This window comes from Gouania willdenowi, chromosome 21, assembly GCF_900634775.1.
Source record: "Gouania willdenowi chromosome 21, fGouWil2.1, whole genome shotgun sequence".
NCBI classification, from domain to species: Eukaryota; Metazoa; Chordata; class Actinopteri; order Blenniiformes; family Gobiesocidae; genus Gouania; species Gouania willdenowi.
This window is the reverse complement of record NC_041064.1, coordinates 32,512,228-32,533,129: the sequence shown is the minus strand read 5'-3', so window position 1 is coordinate 32,533,129 and position 20,902 is coordinate 32,512,228. Positions and strand designations below refer to the sequence as shown.

General features: G+C 36.5%; 1 protein-coding gene across 4 annotated transcripts in view; it reads right to left on the bottom strand.

The window, feature by feature from the left end:
* The window catches only part of LOC114454665 (transcription factor 7-like 1), a 29,057-nt gene extending 10,397 nt beyond the window's left edge, over positions 1 to 18,660 (bottom strand). The window contains exons 1-4 of one of the 4 annotated variants that reach the window (XM_028435284.1): positions 18,274 to 18,660; positions 10,299 to 10,405; positions 7,966 to 8,039; positions 4,095 to 4,162 (exon numbers count right to left, since the gene is read on the bottom strand). In XM_028435284.1, coding sequence (XP_028291085.1) covers positions 4,095 to 4,162; positions 7,966 to 8,039; positions 10,299 to 10,405; positions 18,274 to 18,543 — 519 coding nt within the window. In that variant the 5' untranslated portion in view covers positions 18,544 to 18,660. The remainder of the gene's footprint in view (positions 1 to 4,094; positions 4,163 to 7,965; positions 8,040 to 10,298; positions 10,406 to 18,273) is intronic. The other 3 variants (XM_028435287.1, XM_028435285.1, XM_028435289.1) reach the window with 3 other exon arrangements.
* Positions 18,661 to 20,902: the final 2,242 nt, after the last annotated feature.

Below are 20,902 nucleotides of genomic sequence, written 5' to 3'. Positions count from 1 at the left end.
AGATATATAGATAGATATAAATAGAACAAAAGGAACACAGAAAACGTTCAGATGTGCTCAGGTTTTTATTGACAATATTGCTTAAGGCTATACATTGCATTTGACAATTATTATTATTGTATAATTGTATTACTACTGTATTATTGTTATTGCTATTCTTTTAATTATTATATTATCATATTATTATTTTTATTATTCATATTTTATATTATAGTTACTGGTTATCTCATTGTATTATTGCTTTAATTATTACTGCTATATTGTATCATAGTATTATATTCTTATATTACTTTATTATTAAATATTGTTTATTATTAATATTACTGTTTTTTAATTGCATTATAGCTACTGTATTCTTATATAATTTTTTTATTGCTATTATTATTAATATTTGAATCATTACTATTATTACATCACTATTAATATTATTCCCAACCAAAGAACTGAAATAATCAAGGCTGTAATAAACCCCATTCTTAACAAACCCAATCTTGATCCAGGGGAACCTATAAACTACCGGCCCATATCTAAGCTTCCCTTCATGTCTAAAATCATGGAGAAAATGGTTGCTAAGCAGCAAACCTCACACATGGAACAGCATGATTTTTATGATAAATATTAATCTAGTTTTAGATCAATCCACTCCACTGAAACTGCTCTTGTGAAAGTTTCTAGTGACGTGATGATGGCCGCTGACTCTGGTCATTAAAGTTTTGGTTTTACTTGATCTGACAGCTGCCTTTGACACTGTAGATCACAGTATACTGGTCGATCGACTCAAATCTGAGATGGGGTTTCTGGTGCTGCTCTCCAGTGGTTTATCTCTTATATAAATGGAAGAACTTTTAATGTTGCTATTAATGATGTTATGTCTAATATGTCCAACCTGTCATGTGGAGTAGCCCAGGGCTCTGTTCTTGGGCCTGTTTTGTTTTTATTTTACCTGATGCCTCTTAGTCGGTTGATCCGTGGTTTTAAAAATGTGTCTCATCATTTTTATGCTGACGATATCCAGTCGTACTGCTCCTTTAATGACTCAGAGTTTCACTTTTTATCTGAGTTCTTAGATTGTATATCCTGTATCAAAAACTGGTTGTCATCAAATTATCTCCAGATAAATTCAAACAAAACAGAAACTCTGATCATTGCTCCTGATAAAAAATATCCCTCCGATTAAAAAGTCCCTTGGTGATTTGGGCTCATCTGTTAAAACCAGCTTCAGAAACCTTGGGGTTGTGTTTGATCAGTCCATGTCTTTGGAGGGACACTGTCATCAATTGACTAAAAACTGTTTTTACCACCAGACAAATATCTCTAAAGTGAGGCATCTGTTATCAAACTCAGATCTGGAACTGGCCATACACGCACTTGTTTTAATAAGTCGACCCGAAACAGACTCCAGATCGTTCAGAACGCTGCTGTCAGACTTTTAACTGGTGCTCCCAGAACATCCCACATCACCCCCATTATTTCTACTCTGCACTGGCTTCCAGTTAAGTTTTGAATAGAATACAAATCTTAGTTCCTACATTTCGAGCGTTACATGGTCAGGTCCCTCAATATATCTCGGACTTGTTGTGCACCTACACTTCAGGGCGAAGGTCAGGAACTCCTAAAGAGCTGGCGTTCCAGGCTGTAGCCCCCAGACTCTGGAATAACCTGCACCAGTCTCTCTGAGAGCTTAACTGTGTGGACACTTTTAAACAACTTTGCTTTTCAGAAAAGCTTTTAGTTAACTGGATTTTTATTATTCATTTATGTTGCTGGCCTTAAGATGTATATTCACCCATGTTTTATTATTCTATTATGATGTTGCACTTGTATTTCCACCACAGCTCTGTACAGCACTTTGTGATTTTATCTGCAAAAAAGTGCTTTATAAATAAATTACTTAATTACTTAAGAAACAAGAACATAAACAATCCTCAGAAAACTATCTACAAGAGTATTTATTATTTCATTCCCTGTCACTACCAGTTGCCATTGTCTCCTTAAACTACTGCCTTTGGGAAACCTTGAACATGTGAGCAATGTAGCCAGAGATAAAGAATTGTCGACAAAAAAATTATTCCATTATTAATTAGGCCTATAATTAGCTCTAATAAATGTTGTATTCTTTCAAACCCATCAATTACTGCAGTAAGTCTGCTTTTTCTGTCTAACAGGCTGTTTCTAAGAACGCTAGATTCATAACATCGATGGTTCTGTCCGTTCTGTCTGTGTTTATATCACTATAGCTATAACAACCTGCTAACAATATATTACCCCTTACATGTCTATGCGCCACTGCCTCCACCAGCGGTGCTGAAGACGCGTCCCTCCACAGTCGATGAGGCGTCTACGTGTATAATGTCTATGAGAGTACAGCATTAAGCCTTATTTTACCAACTTTGAAGCGGTTATTATTTCCCACTTTATACAATACAGGTGCTGGTCATAAAATTAGAATATCATGAAAAAGTTTATTTATTTTAGTAATTCCATTCAAAAAGTGAAACTTGTATATTTTATTCATTTATTACACACAGACTGATATATTTTAAATGTTTATTTCTTTTAAGTTTGATGATTATAACTGACAAGTTGCAACTAATGAAAATCTCAAATTCAGTATCTCAGAAAATTAGAATATTACTTAAACCGATACAAAGAAAAAGATTTGTAGAAATGTTGGCCAACTGAAAAGTATGAACATGAAAAGTATGAGCATGTTAGCACTCGATACTTAGTTAAGGCTCCTTTTGGCTGAATTACTGCAGTAATGCGGCGTGGCATGGAGTCGATCAGTGTGTGGCACAGATCAGGTGTTATGAGAGCCCAGGTTGCTCTGATAGTGGTCTTCAGCTCTTCTGCATTGTTGGGTCTGGCATCTCACATCTTCCTCTTCACAACACCTCATAGATTTTCAATGGGGTTAAGGTCAGGCGAGTTTGCTGGCCAATGAAGAACAGCTGATACCATAGTCCTTTTTTAATATTCATGGTTATTTGCACTGTGTGCAGGTGCCAAGTCCTATTGGAAAATGAAAATCTGCATCTCCATAAAGTTGGTCCACAGCAGGAAGCATGAAGTGCTCTAAAACTTCGTGGTAGACGGCTGCGTTGACCTTGAACCTAAGGAAACACAGTGGACCAACACCAGCACATGACATGGCACCCCAAACCATCATTTACTGTGGAAACTTTACACTCAACCTCAAGCAACATGGATTCTGTGCCTCTCCTCAATTCCTCCAGACTCTGGGACCTTGATTTCCAAAGGACATGTAAAATGTACTTTCATCAGAGAACATAACTTTGGACCACTCAGCAGCAGTCCAGTCATTTTTGTCTTTAGCCCAGGAGAGACGCTTCTGACGCTGTCTCTTGTTCAAGAGTGGTTTGACACAAGGAATGTGACAGCTGTGACAGCTGAAACCCATGTCTTGCATACGTCTGTGCGTGGTGGTTCTTGAAGCACTGACTCCAGCTGCAGTCCACTCTTTGTGAATCTCCCCCACAATTTGAATGGGTTTTGTTTCACAATCCTCTCCAGGGCATGGTTATCACTATTGCTTGTACACTTTTTTCTACCACATCTTTTCCTTCCCTTCGCCTCTCTATTAATGTGCTTGAACACAGAGCTCTGTGAACCGCCAACCTCTTTAGTGATGACCTTTTGTGTCTTGCCCTCCTTGTGCAAGGTGTCAATGGTCGTCTTTTGGACAACTGCCAGGTCAGCAGTCTTCACCATGATTGTGTAGCCTACAGAACTAGACTGTGAGACCATTGAAAGGCCTTTGCAGGGCACCAGGTGTCTTCAATATTAAACCGCTCCACAATATTCTAATTTTCTGGGATACTCAATTTGGGGTTTTCATTAGTTATCAGTTATAATCATCAACATTAAAATAAATAAACACTTGAAATATGTCGGTCTGTGTGAAATGAATGTATACAAGTTTCACTTTTTGAATGGAATTACTGAAATAAATCAACTTTTTCATGATATTCTAATTTTATGACAAGCACCTGTATTCCTACTTTTATTAAAACTTTAAAGTCAAAGAAATTAATATATATATAAGATAAAATTCTAGCTGATGAGTGTATTACCTTTTTCTCCACTTTGGATGATTTCAAAGCCATAGCCAGCTTGGCTTCAAACAGTGCTGCGCCCCCTCCTGGAAGAATAAAATCATGCCAGAGAGTATTTTATTTACTATTCAATCTACCTATAAAAGCAAGGAATGTCTGTGTGGAGCAAATATCTCCCCGACACGGTGTGAGTTCGACCTGAAACTTAGTCGACGGCTTCCAAATACCCCGAGTGTGTGCATCTGTTATTTTGGAGTAATTTGGTGAAACAAAACGGTCAAAACATGAATTTTATAATTAAGGCTCCCTCGGTAAGAGCGCGGTATTGAGCGCGCTACTTCTGGTTCTGGGTTCATGACGTCACCGTTTCGCAGTTTGTTTGGGTTAAAAAAAAAAAAAGGTCAATATTAAAAATGTTTTTGTACCGCTAAAAGTCATTTAAGTTAATATTTCATGGTTATTTAATATTATTTCCGTGATTCCAAACTTCCTTTAAATCTCCGGTCACGGACTTCACTTCCTCCTCTCACGACTGTGGACGGTGGCTGTGCTGACAGTCGTTAGTCGACCTTATCACAAACTATCTGGTTATTCAGACAGAGGAATGTAACGTTTTTGTGGGTCCAAACACAGCTCTACTTTGATTATTGTTTGTTCTGCGCATGGGTAAGTGTTCTTATATTATTCTATGTGCTAAGAAAGATGCTAGCAGCTACAATGTAAATACACGCACACGGCTGATGCAAAGCACACAGAGCCATTTAGAGAGAGTTGCGACTTTGGTGTTGCAAAACATTTATTTTTCATGGTACTTCCGTGTCTCTCTTAGCAAGACGCACGCGTATGTGTGAAGATAACGCAAGGAGGAGATGGATGCGCGCGCGCGCGCGCACACACACACACACACACACACACACACACACACACACACACACACACACACACACACACACACACACACACACACACACACACACACACACACACACACACACACACACACACACACACACAGTATTTATAATAAAAAAATATACTAAATGAGTAAAAATAAAACAAAAAACTAAACAATATTTCTACAAAAAATTCCAAACAATATTTATACAAAAACTGCACAGAAAGACAAACGAAAGATAAAAATGGAAATGTGAAAATGGCTCAAAATACACAAAACTAAATATCTATACAAAAAATACACAAGACTAAATATTTACACAACAAAATACACAAAATTACTCCTGAATCATACTACAATAGCAACAAAAACCATTACACAAAAACACAACAGAAAGATACAAAAATACACGACTCCAAAAAACATACATTACAGAAAAATACACCAAACAAAAAAATATAAAAGTGAGTAAAAAAAAAACAACAAACACATTTATCATGCACATGTCCCATAGAATAAAACCAGGAAAATTGCACCCACATTTTGCACGCGCAATTATACCCCTTATGCTCCCACATGAATGCATACTTCTGACGGGCACTGTACTAGTTAATAATAATAATAATAATAATAATAATAATAATAATAATAATAATAATAATAATAATAATAATAAATGTATTACAATGAAGGTCTGTAGCTCCAGCATGAGCAATACCTGCACGACTAATGAAATTTGCATTAAGGACACAAATCCAGAAAAAATACTTAACATATTGTTTTCAGGAAAATTATTTTACCCACTGAAATATCCAGTGCGTATTGCTTAATAAAGCCTAGCTTTCTAGTTTCGCTAGTTTTTTGTAATGCAGGTTAGTTTGACGATTTTCAGCACTTTTCCTTTCCACTCCGTTATCATCAACCGTATCCATGGAAACGCGAGACCATAATAATTTGAGCAACTTTACTCTCTCATTCTTTAAGTTACAGTGGGGGCTGAACATTTCAAGCTGCATTTTGTATTTATTTTGGCAGGTCCATAATACAGCTTTCAGAACTTATGTTACAGAAATGATAATAATAAAAACAGTTAGGGGTCTTCTAGAATAAGCTTTTGATTTTGTTTGTTGTTGCCAGGATTAATTTAGTGCACAAAATGACAAGATATTTTCATGCTGCATTTTATTTTAACTAGATTTATATTTGAGAACGCGAGAGTATAGAATACAGTTGTTTAAGATTGTTTTGTGTGTGTGCGTGTGGTGTAATAATTTGAAAAATAATAATTAATCTAAATTATTAGACATTTCAGGGGACCCAATTTTAACTCCAGGCAAACCCACATTGGGCCATGACCGCAAGGTTGAAAAACTCTGCATTACATTATTACATTTTTGAAGTAGGGCTGCAAGGTTTATCGATATTAAATCGCAATTGAGATTTTGACTACTGCAATAACATAATCTCAAGAGGCTGAGGTTTTTTTCTTCTGTCTCTGGTGTTTGAGTGATGTTGACCAATCAGAACGGTGGAGCCGTTAGCTAGAACAGATAAAAGGGTTTCCATACAGTACATCCTAAAGTGTTTAGACAGACGCTCTGTGATTCCTCCAGAAGAGAACGCTGTCCACATAAAACCAAATATTTTTTAAAGTAGATTCATGTGTTTTGTTCAATTTCAGCAAGAATATGCTGTTTGACAGTCTATAAGTCACATGACCTTCACTCATTAATTTAGTAGTTTATGCATTTAAATGTATCAAATATAAAAATCACAAATCAAATCGCAATCGCAGTATTGGTCAAAAGAAACTCAATTCAGTTTTTAGTCAAAATCGTGCTGCCCTATTTTGAAGTGTGCAGGAGTAGGGGGGTGTTTCTTCTTTTTATTATCTGATGAAATTATTTTCAATACCGCTTTAACTATACTACAGTATATACTAAAAAAAAAATCTTCTTTATAGAACATTATGTTCACTTAAACTGAGATGCGTAAGAATTTGAAGATACAAGATACTGTTTTATTTCTTGATGTCAATTCATTTTATTTTGTTTTAAAGTGTTTATAAGTTGCCATTTACATGATCAATAAAAATCAGGCCAAATTAAATCAGACATTATTCTTTATCATTTGAACTGTATAGAATATGATTCATTTGAGAGTAAAGGTTGTAGACCCCTGACCAGGGGAAGAGGGTTAGGAGACCCCACTATAAGAGCTGGAGACTCTGAATTGAATTCCATAGGGTGAAGCTATGCAGATGCTAAATTGGTTATGCTACTGTTAAGTTAATTCAAGTACAGTAACCTGTTGTTATGCTTTGCTGTTTTTTTAGAACATTTTCGTTCTGTCTTCTTTTAAAATTATACAAAAGAAATAACCTGTTATTTCAGCCACTGCTTGTTGCAGAAAAACTTAATATTGAGACAAAAACATTAAAACATTTTGCAAATATCATATCTTGAGTCATTGTCAATCTTTACTTCATACAAAACTACGGTACGCCAGTTAAGTCAACAATTCATCAGCATGAATGGCTATACTGTAACTTTCCCGCTCTAAAAAAAAAAACAGGTGCGACCAGTGCCACCACTGGAAAAGTTAGTGCAGAGCCCTGGTTACCTGAAGCTGCAGAGTTTAATGAAGTCATAATCATGTGTTCACCTTCTGATGGTTGCCTGACTACTGAGGTTGAGAAAGTGCCTGGTTTGATATGTAGCAAATGTCAAAATCGCCAACCATCAGGCTAATTTAATCGTGGAGGTCAAAATCGTGATCACGATTAAAATGTGATTAATTGTGCAGCCTTACAGGGACTCTCATTTTGTTCTCTTGTGTCTGGCATTGCTGTATATTTGAGAGAATGAACATACCAATAAAGGAACTGACCCACCATCTGAAACATTGATTCTGTTCTATCATTCAACACAATACAAAGGTGGCCATTCCACTCCTGTTACGCCAGTATTCATTTAAAAAAGGCTTTTCACTCACCACTGTTGACAACATGCTGTTCAGTCCCTTCTGCATCATCAGTGCTGGAGGCATTCTGCACACTTGATATGCATCTGTCAGAGTTGGGATCAATTACATTTTTCAGTTACATTTACGTTTTCAATTACAATAACCAGCATTTTTTTACAATTACAATTGTTTTTGTATCCTCAGAAAGTCAATTACAATTACATTCTCAATTACTAAAGTTCAATTACAATTAATCACAACTACTGAGCCTGAATTAAATAACCTAATAAAAGTTAACCTTTCTCTTTCTGTTAGCATGTCTTATGATAACAAATATCTATCGTCTAATTTCTTTCCTATCTATTGGTTTTAATATTTTTGCTGTAGCTCTCAATTTTATTATTTATTTATTTTTATAAATGGTAAAATGTGGCAAAGCTTAATATGAAACATATTTGAATAATTAACTAAATATGTGTAGAACTGTACATAGAACTGTAACATGGTTCCCCAATTTTGCGTTACATTATAATTGACAATTTTCCTATAATGTTCATGGCAATTACAATTATAAAAGTAAATTATCTAAACTCAATTACAATTTAATTAGGATTACTACAGCAACAGATTTTTAAAATTACAATTATGCCATAATTGTAATTAATTATCAATTACAATTACAATTGACCCCAACCCTGGCATCTGTGGATGATTATTAGACATCAATTCACAGTACATACAGTAGTTTCTATAACACTGTACAGTATATACCTTTATTTAACCAGCAAGTTAGTTAATAACAATGTTATTTTAAAAAAACTGCAATGTTAGGCTATATGACATGTACTAACAGCTTACTTTATTTTAAAATGTAAAAAAAGGACTTAAATAGTCATACACAATTTTGAGACAATAATTACAGAAAAATAAAACTTAGTTTAAAATTTAAAACCACACACTTTATACAATTGAAAAACAGCAGATAAATGTATATAATACAGCCCGTTCGTTTGAATTTACGATATCTATTGGAATTAATTTATCTTCCCATCGTTATTTTACCCTTATTATAATTATTGGCTGTATTGTTATTATCATTATTATATATATGCTAATGATATCAAGGGTGTCAAACTCATTTGAGTTCAGGGGCCAAATACGGATCAGTTTGATCTCAACTGGGCCGCAGCTTTTAGGTGAGGAAACAGAACAGTTATAACATCATTGTGCCCTAGTTTTCAATTACAGTTCAATTCACTTCATAATTCTTGATTTTGTTCCAACTTTTGTGTAGTTTAGAGTAAATTTAGTAATTTACAGTTTGCGGAAAAACGGCAAGATTTGTGGAAAAATTGAGATTTCTTTTAACAATTTGTAATTAAATACGACTGCATTCCTGTGATATAAACAAAGGAAAAATGCAAGCCCCTAAATATATTGTGGAGTTTCATTAAAATGGTGAATTTGAGATATCTACAACTGGATTATTTTATAATTTATACAATAATTCATGTTTTCTCATGAATTTTACTTTCTCCTTTGGGCTGAACTGGATGCTATAAAGGGCCGGATTTGGCCCCCGGGCCTTGAGCTTGAGTCAGGTGATCTATATTCTTAACACAACATGAGCACACACACAACCAAAGTCAATATGAGGGGACGGATCTGGATAAGCATAATGCTTTTTTCCGTCGCCCTTTCCGGCATGCAAAAGGACAAAAAAAAAAAAAAAAAAAAAAAAAAAACAATGATGTGATTTTGCTCTGAATGTCAAAATGAATTTCTGTGATTGCAACCATGTCGGAAATGAACTGAATAAATAAAAAATAAATAAATATAAAATACAAAGCAATAAAACAATGAATAGATAAACAGTAACCACGCACAATGAAACACAATAAAATATAAAAAGAAAGGACTATCTACATTTATTTGTTGTTCTTGGCATATACCTCAGTTAAGTTGCACTAAAGTCAAAGTTGGTTTAAAAGCCACAGGCAGATTCTATGTTATTTATTTATTTGAAGCTGTTGGCACATGGCATGTTAAAGCCAATGTTTTGAGTGTAAAATATGCCAATTAAAATATATTTCATACATAATGTTCTAATGAAGGTGAACACAATTACATCTTAGTTGTTTCTTAAGTCATATATATTTGAAAAAATTCCAATAATCACCTTATACTTAAATGTCAGGATGTATCGTATCGTATCGCATTGTGACCTATGTATTGGGATACGAATCGTATCGCCAGATGCCAGGCAATACACACCCCTAATAGGGACTAATAAACGATCCGGTTTCAAAACATTGTAATTTTCTGTCAATGATTCAGGCTTTAAAGGGTTAACTGAGACCCACCGTTTTTTGTTTCGACAGACTCCGCGCTTCTCCTTAGTCTGGTTCAGCACTTGTACAGCATATAAAAGGTTGGGATACTCAGAAGTCAGGTTTCCATTCACAAAATGCTACATGAAAGATGAAAAGAAAACAAGTTTAACTTTCCTGTTGGGACACTAGGTTCAACTTTGTTGTATAGACGAAACAACGTTAGAGGGCTAGGGAGTAAGCCTAGCCTTACCCAGAGCTGCCAAGCCTCACGCTTTGAGTGTGACAGTCACGCAATTTGACGCATTCTCACACCACACGCCACACTTGACATTTCTCACGCTTATATTCCCCCATTCAGTACTCTTTATTTTCATGATAATGAACTTTGGTCCTCATGGCTCGAGTAACTCTGATTGACTCCCAGACCAATCCATGTCTCCTTATGCCTAAATCTAACCAACCACAGCAGACAGCACACAAAAATAAACCAATCAGAAGCAACGTAAGGCGGTCTTGACGAGCCATCACACCTCAAACAACAAGCACCGACTAGTCGACATGCTTTCAGAAAGAAAGTGTTTCTAGTAGACAGACGCCGTCTGAGATGGTATGTAACTACCCAATTTTGTTCACTGTTTATATTGCTGTGTGTGTGTGTGTGTGTGTGTGTGTGTGTGTGTGTGTGTGTGTGTGTGTGTGTGTGTGTGTGTGTGTGTGTGTGTGTGTGTGTGTGTGTGTGTGTGTGTGTAGTGTAGTGTAAGTTTACTCGTCTAAAAAAGTAACCCCCCCTCCCCCCAGTGCACGCACACACATTCAGCTGTGTTAGTGACTGTCTGTCAGAGGCTCAGTGCAGATGTCTGTCTGTCCTGTGAAACTCTATCAGTTCTGAGTGTTGAAGCACTGAGAGATGTTTGAGGAAACACTGCATGTGTTTCTCTTCTCTAACTAACTCTCTGTCGCTCCTCAGCAGAGATCTGCTGCTGTAGCTAACGGGGCTGTTTCCATATTCTTAAAGAGACAGTGTCCTGAATGTGATTTACGTTAAAAACGACTTTCAGCAACTCAGAGCTGCCCTGAAAAAAGCAACACTACATAATTTAATCACATTTCAGCCTCAATGAAGAAAAAAGTCTAAAGTGACACAAAATGTTGATATTGTGCTGCTAGTGATTAATAAAAGGGTCTTTGTGGTTCCACTGACTTTGACCCATTATTGTTTTTCTTGTAAAACTATTGATAAAAAAAAAAAAATGGTTTATATCACCTATTGAGATATGAATATTGGTCCATATCACCCAGGCCTAATGTAACCAAAGCAGTAATGTTTTATCTTGTAAAGGATATCATTGTCTAAACTGTGTGAAATGAGGCATTCAAACACTGCTTAAAGTAAGATTTTATTAATTTGAGTGTGTTACCACTAGGGATGGGACTTTTTGTCGACAAAACGACCGACATTCGACACATGCTCCCCTCGACAAAAAAAATAGAGTGTCGACATGTCGAGGGGGCGGGGCTTGTGGGATTTCCAGATTGCATTTTTATTTTTTCACCTCTCGAATGGAACCTGAAAACACCGCACCGCGAAGAAGGCAGCTTTCATCGCATCCTTTTTGGATCCACGTCACAAACACCTAAAGTTCACGACCAAGGAGGTTAAGGAAGCTGTGCAAGAAAAGGTTAGAGATCTGTTGTCCGGCCTCCGTGCGGTCTCAGGTGATAGTGCGCGCGTTGATGATGACGAGTCCGGGCCCGCTAAAAGGGCTAAACAGGTGGATGCAATGGTTTCATTCTTCGGAGAGGACTATTTCAAGGGGGACACGGTCACATCTGACCATTCTGAAATAGAACGTTACACAAACGAAGAAGGAATATCACCCAGTCAGGATCCTGCGCTCTGGTGGTCTCTCAATGAGTCCAGATTTAAAAACCTGAGCCGTCTGGCAAAAGCCTACCTCTGCATCCCCGCCACATCTGTGCCGGCTTAAAGAGTGTTTTCAGCCGCAGGACTGGTCGTGAATAGACTCCGCAGTCGCCTTCTACCCAAACATGTAGACATGCTTCTGTTCTTAAACAAAAATTAGGCCGAAATGGTAAGATACCTATATATATTTTATTTTCACTGAGATCTGAGTTGTTGGTGTTAGGCTCCGTCCTTTTCTGTGGTTTAAAAAAAAAATGGGCACGCTGTTTTTCGATTTTAATTGTTGCTTATTTTCACGAGTGATAAACATGTTCATTTAGTTTGTTTTTTTTTATTTGTAAAAATAACTTGTTTAGGCTACATGTAGCCTACAAAACTAAATAATAAATGAACTGGCTGTTTTATTTCTGTAAATTCCAAACGGCAAAAAGTACGTCTTATGTGTTTGTAAGGCTGTTGAATAAACATCTTAAATTTCTCTCTCTCGTTTTTATTATTACTGCTTTAATGGTCAATATTGGACACTAGAGCCATGTTTTTTAGACTAAAATTAACTAGTACAACAGTATAGATTATTTTCCACCCTCCGCATTGCTGCTGCTCTTTAAAAAAAAGAAAAAGAAAAAAAAAGGCCGACAATTCGACAAAAAGTCGACACATGGGCCTCGACAATCGATTTCCCAAATCCCGTGTCGTTCCCATCCCTAGTTACCACAATAACAAATGGAAATCTCCAGACAGATATGCTGCCTTGTTATGTAGCAAGCGATGCTAACGCTACACCACTTTAGTTAAACAAAGTAAAAAGACTATGTGTGACTATAAGAACATGTCAGCCCTTTTGTTTAATGTTAAATGTACTTGGAACCAGTTTGATAAATTGCTTACATACAATTTAAAAAAATATTTGAAAGTTACCTTGTCTTAAATGATTTTAAGTAAGTGAATTGGTTTGTTTTATTGGTAAATAACTTTAAAATAGTCTAAATGATTTGAATGAAAAAAAAACGTATTGTGATCATGATTTTACAAAGAAAAAATCGTGGTGTGGTTTTTTTTCCTTCCCCATATCGCCCACTCCTATGTGTGTGTCTGTGCTAGACATTAACTTAACTTAATTAAAACTTGTAGGTTATACAGTATCAGCATAAATACATAGTAAATGAAACAAATTCCTTGTTTAATCTAATGTTCATTTGAACTGTTAGTAACTGTTTTTATATGTAATACTGTATTTCTATGGATATTGAGTTTGCTGCTAAGACATTCATTCAATCAAAAATCACTTGATGTTTTAATGTTTTTTACATGATTTGCTTTTTAATCATCTTCTGTTGCAGACAAGGAGAGCTGGGGTAAAGGTAGCACTGCCTTGGGCCACAGTGTTTTAAGTGGGAGCCCCCTGCCTCTGTCATCAAGGCATCAAAATCTGTGACAAACACCTACAAATGAGACAAGTCCCTAGCTAAACGATGGAGAGTTGGTTGAAATGAATTATTGACAAATACATTTATTTTGTCAAAATTCTTGTTAGTTTTCATTTCTAATTTCTGGTTGATTAAAACTAGCATTAGGAGGCAGGGAAAGCCACTGGCATGGAGGTGAGGACATCAGTCACTCTTAAGGTATAAATCATCATTAAAACAGGCCAAAGCCATGTTAAAAAAGGACACATTTTTTTCCGCCGGAATGCATCAGGTCACTAAAGTCTCACTCTTGTCATTTTCTGAAACGTGGCAGCCCTGCCTTACCTAATAGAGCAGACATATTTATGCTTGTTTATCTTGGAGATATCTAGCTGGGAAGGGGGCCTTCCACATTGTTTGATACATTTTAAGCATCGTTGCAGCAGTGTTTTCGGCTTTGGGAACAAAAAAAAACACGACTCCCACTTCCAAACTCTTGGAGTACCAACTGTCTGACTTACATATGCCATGAGCACACTGCGTCACCATGTTGCTTCATGAGGAAGGTCCGCAGCTAGACAGACATTAGTAACTAGGGTGATCATACGTCCGGTTTTACCCGGACATGTCCTCTTTTCAAGTCTTGACCGGTGTCACGAGTTTACCTCCGTACTGAGATTATAACCCTAACCTAACCCAGGAGTCTGCAACCCGCACCTCTGGAGCCTCACTCTTTGACTCTTTTGCAACGGCTCCCTGTAGCTTTAAAAAAATGTATTACAATAATGGATTGTTATTTCTTAGAGAGGGTATTGATGAATAATGACATTAACTTCACATAAAATTACGATAAAACAATTTGTCAATCTGAAAATAAATCACATTGTGCAATAACTGCCACCTTTATACTACAACTCCTGCAACCTCTACAGACCATCAACTTTCCTTGCAGCTGTGACTAACCTTAAGTTTTAAATCCCTGGTAAGAAAACTAAACTTAAAAAAGACTATTCTGGGAAAAAAATAGACTATTTGTGTAGGGAAAGATTTATTTAATTGCTAACATGCCAGTTTAATATGCATGCTTGATATGTTGCAAGAAATTAGCATGTGACATTACATGATCATGTGTTATTATATTAAAGTTATTATTTATAGCTCTTCAAATCCATTAACTCGTAAAATTATTTGATACTATTTAATCTGTATAGAATTTTATACACTGTATTGTCTTCATTGAGAAGGTTTTTTTTGGCTCCTGAAGGACTTTAATCCAGGTGAGATTAGACAAAATGGCTCATTTGAGTCATGATTAATGAAAATAATTGAAAAATATTAATAATAAGTGAAGGAGAAAAGGAACAAACTAATTTACGAAATGGTAATAATAATAAAGGAGTCATGCGCGTGTTCGAAATACATGCTGGGAAATATAGCTAGCGGAGTATGCACAAGTCTCCACTGATGCATGCTCAGTAAAACGGGCGAAACAAGTTCTCATCCAGGGATTTACAGCGGACTTGCTGAGAAGCGGACTTTGAATTGGAACAGGACTTGAGCCGCGTGTGATGACGTTTCACGAGTCCACGAGCACATAAGTCAGCACAAGTACACAGATTGAGAAACGGCCATGGTTCCATGTCAAGTCGTCGCCGTAGACGTACGTAGCCGTAGACCCCCTCCCCGTAACCAGACATGCGCCTCCCAAAAATCCGGATGGGGCTGTGATTGGTCAGCTCAAAATCTGTCTTTCGTGCCCGGACACTGCCATTTTTAAAGTCTTCGTAACGAGTAAGGACTTGTATCAACAATGGAGCAGATAGATTTAAACAATATTTACGCTCTCCCGGCGTTTGTGATTATGACAAACAAAAACAATAAATAAATAAAACAATTCCCAACTTAAAGTGTAAACCGGTTCCTTTCAAACACAAAAGAATGTGAATACATCATCACTAGAATGTGCTTGAGCAATAGCATTTATACATTAAAAAAAGCTACAATAGCTGCTGACTCAGAGCGCATGGGCTGATATTTTATGGAACGTGTTTGTGCATAGGTCACTCCATTAGTGTTATTGTATATAATTTGTTTATTTCCTCATGTGTAATGAAATGATTTTCAAAAAATAAAAATAAAAAGCACATGAAAAGCAAAAATAACTACAATAGTGTTTTTATTGCTGCTGAATCTAAATCTAATTTATATCTAAAAATGAGCTACATAAAGTTATGGATGGTAAATATCTCTCTAATTTACTATAATTAAACCAGACCAATCTTGATGATTTAATCATTAATTATTGCGAGCAGTACTAATGAGATATTCTGGTGTAATAATCACAATAGTTACATTACTGTCTAAAGCAGTGGTTTCCAACCTTTTCAAACCCAAAATCCCTGACCTCCACCTTGGTGATGGAAAGATCTACCCAATGAAGTCTTAAAAAACGGATTTTACTTTCTCTTTCACGCTTTTTATTCAGGCTAATTTTATTTGAATTACATGAAATGCTTTGGTCCAACATTTAAAAATAATGAACCCAAAATGCTATCTGTCACTAGCATATTAAACTGGCCGTATCATTTGATTCAACTGGTCAATTTAATGTGCCTGTTACGCTGAAAAAATACAAGGACTAGATCGACAGAAGCTTTAATCAGCCATAATGTATTTGTTATTTTTTTGTTCAGGCATCTAAACTGGCAGCTATTGTTTTTTTACACCGTTGTGTTCTAGATCAACAGAAACAGAGAGAAAAAGTAAGCTCGCAAAAGTGAACATTATTCAGTCATAATGTATTTGTGTGATTTTTTAATTTATTTTTTGCGATTGTTATAAATCTCCTATGTTTCATTTGTGTTCCAGTGCTTCTGTTCAGGCATCTAAACGGGCAGCTATTGTTTTTTACACCGTTGAGTTCAGCCGCTAAGGGGTCCTGACCACGGAATGTACGGGCAATAATATTCTCTGTCACCCTGGATTTCCACTGGATGCGTAACTGCAGCGTAACTGCTGCGAAACAGCAACGCAGCTGAACTGCACCATAACTGCTGAGTCATGCTGCTGCTGGAGCTGTGCTGCAGCATGTTAACAAAAATAAGCCAGTGCGGGACAGGAAGTAGTACATAGACACAGAATAAAATATTCTTATTATTTTAAAAATAAAATACTACCTGTTCAAGGGGGAAAGCACCGACCTTCCGGGACCTTCAACGGGCCCATTTCGGACTCTATCCGAAAACCAAGCACATGTTCGGACTCAGGGAATACAACCTTTCCGCTGATACCACATTTTTGAAAAAATGAACACTTTTTTTTCAGCAATAAAATTGTGCAATTCAACTCTAGCATAAACAAGCACTTATTCGGACTCGTTCCATTGATATCATGGTTGGCCCGATCAGAGCAATTTTAAAATTGTATTTTACATATAAATATTGTATTTATCCGTGGTTGAATCACACATATGTATTGTGCGATTACACATGAATTAGTGGGATCTCCTGAGTCCTTGCTGCCCTCTGCTTGCTGCAACAGATGTGCAGCAAACGGAGGCGGTGAGGATTGCTGGACTGCAGATTGCGCTGAAGTCACGCAGCGGAGCAGTTTTGGTGCAAATACGCATCCTGTGGAAATCCAGGGTCACACCCCGCAAATGTTCGCTCATGAGGAAAATACCATCTGATCACATGGTTTATCCTTTACATCAGTGAACTCAGAATAGCTCATCACTGTTTTCATGCTGTGGCTGTGTGCTCTCTGACCGGAGCAACTGTGTGGATGAAGTATATCAGCAATCACACACTTTCATACACGGGAGAAGCAATCGACAGGGAATACTTCAAAGATCGACCAGTCGATCACAATCGACGGGTTGGCGACCACTGCTTTATAGGGTAGTGGTAGGAGGCGTGTATTATGTCCATAGTAGGAGAAGAGAGGATTGTCAGGAGGAGGAGTTTCCTGTAGGTGACGTCAGGTACCGAGGAAAATCCAACTCACCCGTTTGGAGCTGACTTTTTACAAAATGTGGAATAACAAAGGAGAGAAAAAACATAACTTTCTCAACTCTGGCCCTCTGAATGAGGCTAAAGGAATGTTTTTTGAAGTTGTTTTTTTTATTATAAGACTGCCCCTTTGAAACCGTGTTGATTCAAAGGGCTCAAATAAGTTAGGATTTAAAGTATAGCAAATTTTGCTTTATTAAGATTCAGAGTAAAGACATTTAATTTGTGTATAAGAATAAAGTTATTTCTGTTTATGAATGATTAAATTAAAATTATTGTGATCTATGATTGGTATAAAACATTATACGGGTTCTTAAAGAGGGGGTATTATGTCACATAATATCATTCTATAGCACACTACAATGATGATGCAACTTTATGTTTGTCTGTAAATGCAGTAAATTGAAATAACTGCCTTGAATAAATTTGCTCTCGCATCATGGATGTATCAAACGCCTTGAAAATAGGCCTCTGTCTCTTTAAAAAGCTCCAACCCGTTGCGACACGCCCCTTCAGCACGCTGTCTGTGGCGTCATCACAACACGACTGCATCTCCTCCACACACATTAAAACTACTATTGATCTTCGGTGCATTTTAATTAAGATTGTGCTAAAAAGTGAGCTATATTATGCTAACAAAACGACGTGAGAGCAGATCAACTTACTGGTGCTGGTCCTGAAGGAGTACTCTTAAGAGTAGGGATCGCATTGTCTTTTAGTGACAACTTGCTTAGTAATCCCCTGTCGAAGAAGCTTTTGTTCAGAAAACTATCTTCCGTAAAATGCTTCGCACAAACAAAGGACATCTTCTTGGGAGGAGGGACGTTTCCAAAAATAAAGTCCGACCATTTTTGACGTACGGTCTCATTTTTTGGAAGGCTAAAAAGAGGGCGGTCGTCTTGGCATCCAAAGATACATTTCTTCCATGAAGGCATTTTGTAATTCTGAAAAGTATCTTGAGTACAATGATGAGCTCAGGAGACGCGCAGTTCCACCAAGTGTTAGCTAAGTGCTGTAGTGTTGCTGCCTGCTCGAGACGTGGGGGAGGGGCGGTGGGCGGTAACTCGGCATAGACATTGTATACATAGACGCCTCATGGGCCGCCATCTTGAACAGGTCTCTAATTCGCCCGGCCTGCATTTATTTCTACTGAGGAAGGTGTATCCCCAATTACAATCATCTCCCCGAATTTTTACCCGATTTTCACACGGTTTAGTTTGTTACAAACGGAAGAGATTTAATTATGATACAGGATGCTGTCAACATTGAAAAATACGTGCTTTCATGCTAAAAGACTTTGTATTTTGCTCTAACAAAGACATGTAGGCTATGGCATATTGATAAATGTATAAATGAATTAATTTGATATTTCATTAAAGAAACAAGTTTGATTGTTCATTTAGATTTATTACACACATAATTATTAATAATAATACACTTCTATGTAATATAAAAACACATTATATGAAACAACGAAATTTGACAGAATAAAGTTCAACTGTATTAATCATATTTTCTGTTTTAGTTTAGTTTGAAATACTTTTTTCCCCAATATGCAAAACATGAAAGATGATAACATTTTTGTTTGATTTGTAATGAAAACACTTTGATGAGAATTACTGCATATTCTCAATTGCACTTTTTGTTTGAAGAACAAAATGTGAAACATGATAATAGATGTTGTTGTTCATTTGATTTCCATTAAAAACTTATTTTGTGATTCAAATTCAAGCCACTTGGTAAAAGTTTGGTGACATATGATGTTCTCTCACAGGAGGTGAAAGATAAAAGCCAAATTGAATGTTATGGTTTGGCTGCAGCATCGCCATGAAAACAGAACTCATGTTCTATGATCTGTTTCTGCATCACAGTCTTTATGAATAAAGTTTTTATGCATAATAATATGTATTGCAATAAAATGTATTAAACCTGAAATTAATAAATTTACCTTTGAAAGTACAAAGTCATTATTAATGGGTAAATATTTTCTTTTTTTCTGACATTCCCACTATCCCAAGGCTTAAAAAAATACAGTTTCATAAACTTTGTACTCAATAAATGCACAAAAAATGTTTATGGTCTTGATCTCGGTCTCGGCTTGTCTCCGTCTTGGTCTTGGCTCGGTCTCAGCTCCCAAAAGTCTTGGTCTTGTCTTGGTCTCGGTGCATTCTGGTCTCGGGCAAGTCTTGGTCTCGGATAGTGTGGTCTTGAACACAACACTACTACAGAGCACTGATTAATTAGTAGAAACAAAACACTCCCGTCTTAAAACATCTTCCCATTGCCTCCTCAAACCTGTATCACTGTGAAACCTTCAAAATGTGAAGAAAAATAAAACAACAAGAGACAATGAGAGAGAGAGTACCAGTTCCTGCTTTTATACACGTAAATAACGTTAGTTATGACATATTATAAATGGTAAATAAAACAAAAGTATTGTTCAATCTCACTTGTGAAAGGCAATCCCACGGGATCTGGTTTGAATACTGCGCCTTTTATTGCAATTAAAAGCTGTACAAAACACCGGCATAGTTTTTCTCTAGTCCTATCGTAGAGTTAGGAGACCTGTCCAATATGGCGGCGACGGACATTTCAAGCGTTCCAGCACATCATGAGGCGTCTACGTATATAATGTCTATGGTAACTCGGCTGGTGACGAAAGGTCCGAGGCGTTTCAAGGAGGACTCAGGCGTATTTACACCTAAAATGGATCAGTTTTTAAAGATTACTCAAACAAACATGAATGAGCCAAGGCAACACTCCAGGCATGTTTTTAATGAGGGAATGACATAGTAACATGATATAAATAATGTAAGTTTAAAATATACTTTTACCAGAATAAATGTGCTTTAAGTGTACTTACCTTGTTTGATGGGAAATTGTGAACTTAATTGCTTCTTTTTTTGTTTAAAGGTTTTTCACCTTCAGTCAAGTGTGGGAAGTTCTTTTGTGTATTTTTCCTGCCGTTTTGTGTCTTTTGATTCATTTTATATTAATTAGTCTAAGAGCCACATGTGGCCCCTGGGCCCCTAGTTGCCCAAGACCTTCTAAAAGATTGTTCTCAGATAAAATGTAGTATGATGATTTTTCTAAATTAAAAGCCAGCCTTTAGTTGGACTTTTAAACTAGAGTACTTATCTGCCAGTCTAACATCAAATGTCTAAATTCTAAAGTTGTGAAAATTATGAACGCTAGTCTTAGATAAAAAATCAAAACACCTGGTTTTCTGGGTGTTTAAAGATCAAAATGCTATTTACCTGCATCATTCCTACAAAAAATTGAGAATAAGAAAGA